Raw genomic sequence first — 9858 nt, forward strand, 5'->3', positions numbered from 1 at the left:
AGTTCATATTACATCTTGATCAAAAGGTTTCTCAAGCCCAAACATACAAAACAAATGATCTACAAAGCTAAGAAGCATAATCTTCAAGATGCTACGAAAACAAAAATCAAAACATCTTCCACATAAAGCTTAGGCGACATCGCTTTCTTGATCATCACCTACATATATATAAGGGAGAGGGGTGAGCTAAAAACTCAGTGAATGATATAAGTAATAAAGATTTGAATGAATCATATTTGAGATTTTGGCAAAACCATACATATCATAACTTGTAACAAAATAAGGGATGAACCAAGTCTATCAATCAAGTCTTTCAAAGATTCTTAGGATGTTTACTAACATCTACATAATACCAAGGGATGACATTCATTGACAAAACAACGGAATGAATAATCGACCCGGAATCGGTTAGTCAAGCCCACCCACCGAAACCTTTGGTGGCAAAGGAGATATCTCAAACACGGGTGCTAGTTGCATTAAAGTCTCCTAACACTAAGGACCTTTCAAGAATGTCATCAAAACAAACATAATACTTGATACAAAAGCTAAAGGATAATCATTCATATTTGATCAAATACTTTTCTAAAATAAAGCAAGCTTTTATCAAAACATTATAACATAGCTTTATGAAAAATACACTACAAGAATTAACACTTTTGGCAACAAAAAAATTGGTCGCTAAAAGTCTATTTTTGGTCGGCAAAAGTTATCTGCGACCAATTTTTTTAGTCGCTACTTTGGTCGCCAATTGAGGGTCGGCAAAAGTAATTCGCGACCAAAATTGTAGTTGGTCGGCAAAAGTTGGATTTGCCGACTAAATTTTTGGTCGCTAAATATTTAATTCCCGCGACTAATTTATTTTGTCGCCAAAACACTTTTGTCGCGAAAAGTGATATTTTCCCGACCAAATTTCTTAGTCGCCAATTGTCACATTTCGCGACCAAAAAGTTTGGTCGCCAATTATTACATTTCGCGACCAAATTTTTTGGTCGCCAATTATCATATTTCGCGACCAAAAAAATTGGTCGCCATTTGTTACTTTTCGCGACCAAAACTTTTGGTCGGCAAAAGTGAGTTTCCACGACCAAGAGCTGTTTTGGTCGGCAATAGATGTATTTTTTGCGACCAAAACTCTTGGTCGGCAATTGTCATTTTTTACGAAAAAAAATTATTTATATGTCGCGACTAATAAATTGGTTGCCAAAGCAGGAAAACAATACACTTGTAGTTCCTAATAATTCATTCAATCCATAATAAACCTATAATTTTAAAGCATCATTCAAATTAACTGAATCATTAACATTCGACACAATACATAATTCATTAACATTCGACACAATACATAATTCATTAACATTCGACACAATACAACTATTCTAAGCTTTCATTCACAAGTCACATCCATCTAAGCTACATACTAAACTTTACATTCCCAATATATACATTCATGCAGCAGTGGCATGAAAGTTACCCTTAGATGGCTTTGCACATTCGCTTGCTTCTTCCATTCTCTGATTCTCCTACTTAATGTATTGGGAAAGCCACTTCAGTTATTAGAAAATTGCGGTTAATGTGGCAACCCTCTTTCAGTCTTGTACCAGCTGATAATGTCTGAGTAGCACGCTTACTTCCTGCAAGATCAACGAAATTCTGGACAAAGAACCAACTTACATTTTACATTTCTCACTAAACGTCCTATAAAAACAAGAATTATTCGAAAAAAGCTCCTTGCACAAATAATCTTTACTGGCCACTAATCTCAGTAAAAATAACTCTCCATACCACAGAGGTTGAAAGAGTGCTCGAGCTTTCACTACCTAAGAATTCATGACCACAACTTTCAACTGTCTGCAAGAATCAATTATTATGTGAAGTCAATGAAGAGGTTAAACACTTCACATTTGTATTAGGCAATAACTACTTCCGGAAATGACAGCATACCAGTCGGAGAATTTGATAAGATTCGGAACTCGTTTCATTCAGAGAGGTCTCCCCTATTTGTCTTTGAGCTGCACGAACGCAATGCACTGAATAGACTTACAATATCATCCAAGAAAACAGGACTACTATGACCAATTGACGATACTTACCTTCACAAAAAGAGAGGAGCTCCTTTAGATGGTCCCAGTCCCTCAAAATCTCCTCTGTAAGTTTCTCGACAATGGTTCCTCTCTGCAGAAGAGAGAAGAGACCAGCTAAAGATGTTTGTGAAAATTCAATTTAATGTCATTTGTATTCACATCAAGTACAATATTCACCTATGGATCATCAAGTAGCCTAAGTGGGCCACTAGCTACGCTTAGGAAGTCTTTGACAGCTTCATTGTAAATCTCAATTGCAGAGAATTTCAATACAAATTCTCTATCATTATGCTAGATGTTGAAAAAAATACAGCAACATTGAGTAGGAATTCGTACAAGTGTAATTGATTTCAGAAAACAATATTGGGAAAAGAATGGCATTTTTAATGTACCATATGTATGTAGTCAAATAAATCAGCTACAGCATGTTCAGTAATGCCAGACATTGTGTATGTCTTTCCACTGCTTGTCTGCCCATACGCAAAAATAGTTGCTGCAAAAACATTTTAATGGTGAAAATTTTCACTACTTGAAGTAACAAAATTTCAGCAAAATAAGGAAACAATGGGTGAGAAGAATGCTCACAATTACTTATATTGTCGACCCACAACAGAAATTACTTAAATTTCACTACTTATTTTTTACCCACAGCAAAATAAGGAAACATCGGGAACACACCATAATAATTTTGACCCACAACAGAAATTCCTGCCATCTGTATATACTCAAATCAGTTAAAAACTCTAAAACAAAACCAAACTCAACTGAAACTACTTAAATAGCTAGACATGTGGCCCTAGAAATGTACAGTCAAATAGCCAATTCTAAACAGTTGGGACAAGGCTCTGTTCAGAAAGAATAAATGAGATAGGGTGTAAATGGTTTAATGAAAATAAGAGTCTTTATAAAATTACAAAGTCAGAGTTGTGGTGTGTGCACCATCAAAAAGTTCGAAAACATGTGAAAAAAGCTATTATTAAACAAGAATGTTAATGCTGATCACCTAAAATACAAAATAGAAGGGCCATCTAATACAACCAAAAAAGAAAAAAAAAAAACAGGTAGACATTGAAAATCACAAATTTTAAATGTTCATTGCATCCACTCGAAACAATAAAATCTTACTAGTTATAGATTTAAAGGGGTATGAATTGCCAAAAATTCCAAATACCTCAGTCAGTGTAACAGGTATTGGATCAATGAAAAATTACCATCTCAAACCTTAACATAGCAGAACCAGAATGAAACACAGACATACCGTTGTATCAAGTTTCCAACCAACAGCTGCGGCAGCAATCTCCATGCCAATGTAACCACCAACAACAACAACCACCTTCTGTGCTTTCTCTTATAAAATGAAAACCAGTGTGTGACAAAATCCCCTCTATAGATCCTAATTTAAAAAATAAAAAATAAGAAAATAAAAATCTAGCTATTTTCAAAAGAAACTCATAGCATTTTCCATTCGGTTATTGTTAAATACAACTTAACAAGCTTGTGTATGTAGAGTTTTACAACAGAAACATTAGCTTCATCACCATATTATTAACCTGAAGAAAGTAGAATTAAGTTGACAACCAAAATATGATAAATAGATAAATGATAAGTGTAACAAATGAAAATTACCAGTGATAATATCAATGAATCAGCATTTGCAACATCTCGAATATAGTGAACACCGGGTAAGTTTCTGCCAATCTTCTCTAGAAATCTGAAGCCAAGGAAACAAGCATTTAATGGATTAAAGGAAGGAGGCTTGTGACTCCCTTTCCATGTTTTCAAGTTGAGTGTAGTAAAGGAATTCTCATAAGAGCAGCTTTAAAGGAAATAGGGGTGAAAACCACATTAGAGTAACTGTTTTTTGAATATCCAAAAAAACTATAAAAATTAAAAAAAACTATCGAGTTCAAAAATTAAAAAACTATCCATAACTTCTGAATATCCAAAAATTATCTATACATTCCAAATCATATAAAAATTATATTTATAAATATAAAAGACTATCGAGTTCAAAACCATCCAAAATGTTCTAAATCATCCAAAAAACACTATCACTATGTTCTAAACCATACAAAATTTTACCCAAATACCTTCTTGTCAGTGCACCATCGAAAGCTGATTTAATTACATCAACACTCGGCTTGTGCCTTCCATATCTTTGTAGTAGGAAATTCCTGACACTTGGCTTGTGCCCTCTACTAATATGGTTTCAGGAATTGATGCATCTATTGTTTCCATCTGATAAAACATAAAATTGATGCAAATCATTGAAATTAGAATGAATAATAGTAGAAACTATGTTATTACAAACAGTACCAAGCAACAATATGAAAGAGTGGTGAAGGAGACTGCAAATTATTTAACAAAAATGTACACACTAAACATTCTAGTCAATTGCAATAGATGTGAAAAGCCTTTGAAAACAATGATAAACTGCTACATCTTTATCGCAAAGGAGTCATTATAATGGCACAAAACAATCAAAATTGATAGCTCTACCATGCCACAAAGGGTTAATTATAAAAATAAAAAAACCATTACCTTATTTATGTATTAATATTAATATGGAACCCAAAAGAATGATTAAATGAGAGCTAACAATTCTATTTTGTGGAACCCAAAAGACTGGTTCCTGGGTATATTACAATTCTATTTCACCAAAAACCAAATATCTTAATTGCTAACAATTTCCATAGACAAGAGATGGGACATTGTCACATAACTAGCACATCTGCCTTTATGACAATCTGTACTAGTACATAAAACAATATTTTGGCTTTGTTTTGGGCATTTCTCTTTGAAAAATTTTGCCTTGCCAAGCAAACCAAATTTTGAATCTTCAAACAAAATAACAGTACCAAATAAAAAAGTTAACATTCATTCAGAAAAATCATGAGAAACCAGCCTTGATCTTTTCAATCACACAAAATAGCAAACACATAAAGGGCACCATATCCCAGGAATTGTAACTCTACTCTTTTCATAACAGTGTCATGCTTATCAAGTATAGGAAAGCATAAATAAATATAAAAAGCAAAACAGAAAAAAGAGGATGTTTCTTACCTAAAAGCAAATATAGTCCTTCCAACACCAAAAGCATCACCTATTCACACCAACATAAGAGAAAACATAGAATAGTTTAGAAGAGATTAAAAAATACATCCAAACACCGTATATTACATCCAAAAATATATATATATATATACAGAGAAGAAACATATAAGGTCAATAACCAAAGTACTAATGGTTATGGAACTAAGTATTATATTATTTTGAAGGTCAATAACCAAAGTTCAAATAATTGAAAGTTTTGGACAACAAAAAATACCTCAGGGCAAGTTCTATGATTCTATTATACTTGAGTAAATTTGTTTGGTGGGTGTAGCAATTGTGTGGATAAAACCATGCCCTAAGTATTTTAATTATGAGTGTGCTTACTGTGGGATTGGTGACCTTCGTCTTTAGAGCATGTTAAGTTTGTAGCTAGCTATCTTTTGTTGTGTCATTGTAGTGAAAGCAACTCGGGAATCAAAAAGCATCAACAAAATACATTAAAAAAAAAAAAAATGTGGACCGAATTTCAAATTCATCATGCTCCTTTCTAACCAGCACTTCCCTTGCATAATGGGAACAAAAAAAAAAAAAATGTGCATGTCCCATACAGAAAAGGACACTGTTCAATGTTGGGACCAATTAATGAAATGTTCCATGAAAAGTAAGACTAGCTATAAGATCTAATCTTTACATCATTGAAAAAAATAAATAAATCAAAATGGCTGTTCTCAAACTTGAGCATGTATCCCAATGCTTGGAAATGCAAACTTTTACCATTTCACTAAGCATCAACCCTCATGGAAAGGGTTCCTTTTTGTTTGCTACTACTCTTTTTCTGTAAGTGTTGGTTCTTGATTTCTTAAAAGATGGGAAGAGCATGGTTACTTAATTTTACAGTCCAAGCTTTACTAAAACCATTCTTTGCAGCACCAAACTTTTTGAAGTTTTAAATTTTTGCTCACCAATGTGAGGAAGTAAAAAAGGAAAAGGTTGCTATGGGTAGGGTCCTAGTAAGGACAAGACTCAAACTTCAATTTCTTCCACTCTTAATAAGATGGAATCTTGGGCTATTAAACTTTCTTCATCACAGGAGCTCATCATAAGCTCTCCTATTTGTTGTTAGTTCAATGCCGAGAATGAACACTTGTCTACAGCAAGAGAAAGTGGCAAACCCCAACATCATCATTAGAGATTTGGAAGCAAGCTGTACAAATTTCCTACTTCATCCCTAGAAAATGCAGGGGAAGCATCAATAATGTCCTTAGTTTGAACATCCCTATTCATAGTTGAACTCTCTAATTTATATGCTTTTGTGCACAAAGGCCAAATTAGTTCCATGAAAGATTTTGCCATGCTAGTTAATATTGTCCCCTTAAAATAATTTGATCAAAGCGTAATGCAACAATTCTCTAGAAATTTTGTCTATGTCCATAGTTTTATTGTAAGTAGTCTTACAAGTGTTTTTGCATCAATTGAACCCAATGAAACAGCCATAGTTAAATTGCACAGGAGCCAACTTGCTAACAATGTACTAGTTTACTTCCAATTGAAAAGAACTGCATAAACTATCAAAAAAATTCTTTATTCCTTTGAGGTTTGAAGACGAAGACCATAAACAAGTGTATACACATTCAGCATTTGTTATTCAGCAATTAATTTCCATTAATGTATGTCAACCAACTAACTATTCAATACATTAGGAAACGGTAGAGAACAGTGACCACCAATTTTCCAATGGGTCTCTTCAACACTTAATCAATTACTTTCGTTTTATATAAAAATCACAAGAAAAAGTCCGTTGTGTATCCTGCCCCTTCAGTCATGTCCTCTAGTCCCAAATCCAACAAATCGTTTGATTATAATGCTTTTAAGTCCGAATTAAAGCATAAATTAAAGGAGAAATTTCCCTCAATTTTCATATCTGAGTTTGAACACAACTATAGAAAGACCATTAAAATGAAAATGATTCTCATGGCAGATGCAAAGTCACTCTAATGAGGACTGTACAGACTAGTCTCCAAATAGGAAATAGGGGTGAGAATTGTACCGACTAGTCTCCATATGGGAGTAACTGTTTTTTTCTTATTCCAATCCATAACACATTGCCTATCTTTTGCACCAGCCATTTTCCACTCATGGTTCAGACTATGATGAAAACTGCATTCCTGCACAAGAGTTAGCAGCAACAATTAAGCTAACAGCAACTTGAATAAGCTTAACCTTACCTATTATGAGCCCTGTCAAAGCAATAGTTTGGTAGCCAAAACTGACAACAGGACCATATGGCTTCAAAAGCATTCTTTTCAAACAGGTTTTTCTTTTCCTTTTTCTGAAATATGTTACATGATACCCAAAAAGAAAACACCTCTATCTTTTTTTTCAAGCTTAAGATAAACAAATATGTTTGAAGGTCAACATCCTCAGTATACTAGAACCAATGCAGGTCCTCCTCATCTGTGCATTTGGGGAAAAGGGAATTGAAAGTCCATTGGTAGCATGGAGAAGCTTGTTCTTAACAAGATTAATTCTTCCTTGAACCATTTATGGGATTTGTAGACAATTTATGTTATTGTTGTTTCATACAAAAATATCTAGCTTCTCTTTTGATGTACACCCTCTATACATGGATTGCACCTCCTTTTAATGTGCCTTTTTGGCATATGTTTACTTATTAGGAAAAAGAAAGGGAAGCAAGAAAGAGGGAAAAAATTGCATTAGAAATAATAAAAATTTCTTGATTCTCCTTGATTGTTGATAGTCATGTTTTCCACCTAATAACATCCATCAACCCACTGGGCAGAGGCAGATCCATCCCCACCACCAGTTCTGCCCACCAACCTAACACTAATCTCCTCAATCCTCTCTTCTTCCACCTAATTCATCTTTTTCACTTTTTCCCTCCCTTTAACATTTTCATTTACCGTAACCATATTACTCTTCTTTATTGTTGCATCTATAGGTCTTCATTGAACATGATAAACAAAATAAACCCAACTCTATTATTGCACTCTGAGAACTGAGCATGAAATGGAGACCAACTCTTAAACAAAATAATGAAAGATCAATGTTTGGTAAGAACTAGAAGTCCAAAGACCAATTCCTGAATACAGATAGACATTTTGACATGCATATCTCTTGACAATTTGTGAGGGTTTGACAGCTCTGTACTGCATTCACTAAAATTATTGATTGCTTTTGTAGTTACATGTGATGACCGCAATATTAAAGACTTTGAAACATGTCAAGGAGAAAACATGATCAACAAACAACGAACCAACTACATTACACAATAAGGATAAGAAACTAACGTAATATTTTGACATGCATATCTCTTGACAATTTGTATCTCTTGACAATTTGTGGATTTTGATTTTTGTTCACTCCATTTTAAGTCAATTTGTGCTATGCTTTCGAAATGTAGAACAGGTAGCACAAAAAATAAAAACACATAATTCCTTCCAAGCTATAGAGTTCCTACCATCCTCTGCGCTGGTACTTGCCCGACCTTGTCGCCCGAAATCTCTGAGCAGACAGTTTACAAAGTCTAAAAGGGGTAATTCCTTCTTGACTGTGTGCTTTAATAGATGTAACCAACGTGTTTGTGATGTTCAACAGAGCTTCAGCATCTGCAGCTTGTTCTCTAGGTTTCTGTACTGAAAACCAAATTAAAGAAAGCAATATTGTCAAGAGGAAAGTTAATTACCAGAATCGTTCATTGATAATCGAATTGAACTTGTCCGAATCAACCCTTGATAAATCATCTCTCTCATCTACAACAAACAACAATCAGAAACGAAACAAAAAATAATAATAATAATAACCAAATAAAATTAAGAATTTGTTAAGAGGAAAGTTAATTACTAGAAATTAGGGTCCGAACAGCGAGGTATCGAGATCGAAGAACTCTGCGTTTGGCGACAAGTTCAGGCTCAGAATCGTTCGAACTTGCTTCAACATCATTCTCTGCTATGTTCCTTCTTTTGGTAGTACTTGGTTCGCCTTTCACTTGGGTATCTGAACGAAATTAGGGCTTAACTAAAAAAAGACTAAAACGGAGTGGAAGAGAGACAAACTCACAGATCAGAAGAACAATAAGCCGGTGAGGAAGAAGCAACTACGAATAAAAGGGTTTCAAAGAGAGATGAGAGAGGAGAAAATGAAAATGTGTGAGCTAACAAATTCTAAAGATAAAAAATTTCAATTCCCCCCCCTCCCCCCAACGTTTCAAATTTCCCTTTCAAATTTTTGGCAACCAAAATATCAGATTAGTCGCAGAAAATGTATCCATCGCCGCCAAATTTTTTTAGTTGCCAAATATAGCGATCCCGGTTCTTTCTCCTTTGGGTTGTAGTATCCGGACTTAGTTCCGTGGATTTCGGTTGTTGTTTAGAACTTGTTTCTGTCCTTGAATTCTTTAAGTTTGTGTTATAGAATGTTTTGGACTTGTTCGTTCCAGGTTGGGTGTGATTGGGAGCAGGTGGTTGCTGCCCAGGTTTTTAGTCCTTCGCTCGAGCGAGATGTTTGTCGCTCGAGCGAGCGCGGAGTTTTGTCTCTGGTGGGTCGAGCCAGGACGGCTTCGATCGAGCGAGCGTTGCGTCTGGTTCTGGACCTGAGAGCTGCATTTCTTGGCTCGAGCGAGCTTTCTTCCGCTCGAGCGCACTTCTGAGTTTTTGGCTCGAGCCAGAACTTCTTGGCTCGAGCGAGAGTTTTCTGTGTCTGGTCG

General features: G+C 34.9%; 1 protein-coding gene and 1 long non-coding RNA gene across 2 annotated transcripts; both read right to left on the reverse strand.

Moving 5' to 3' along the window:
* Nucleotides 1–1265: 1265 nt before the first annotated feature.
* On the reverse strand, nt 1266–6419 carry LOC114304845 (kinesin-like protein KIN-7E). Its single transcript, XM_082885007.1, is given in 11 exon segments — nt 1266–1650; nt 1783–1848; nt 1942–2009; nt 2091–2172; nt 2259–2372; nt 2474–2574; nt 2667–2697; nt 3340–3426; nt 3708–3792; nt 4210–4319; nt 6357–6419. Coding segments are annotated over 11 exon segments (933 nt in total). The 3' UTR covers nt 1266–1524.
* A 669-nt stretch (nt 6420–7088) lies between these two features.
* Nucleotides 7089–9151, reverse strand: LOC145796854 (uncharacterized). The gene is made up of 3 exons (XR_014337461.1): nt 8997–9151; nt 8614–8905; nt 7089–7300 (listed from the first exon to the last, which is right to left on the reverse strand). It is a non-coding gene; the product is annotated as an uncharacterized LOC145796854 (long non-coding RNA).
* Between the last annotated feature and the right edge of the window lie 707 nt (nt 9152–9858).

This window comes from Camellia sinensis, chromosome 8 (assembly GCF_055761805.1).
Source record: "Camellia sinensis isolate YWXY chromosome 8, ASM5576180v1, whole genome shotgun sequence".
NCBI lineage: Eukaryota > Viridiplantae > Streptophyta > Magnoliopsida > Ericales > Theaceae > Camellia > Camellia sinensis.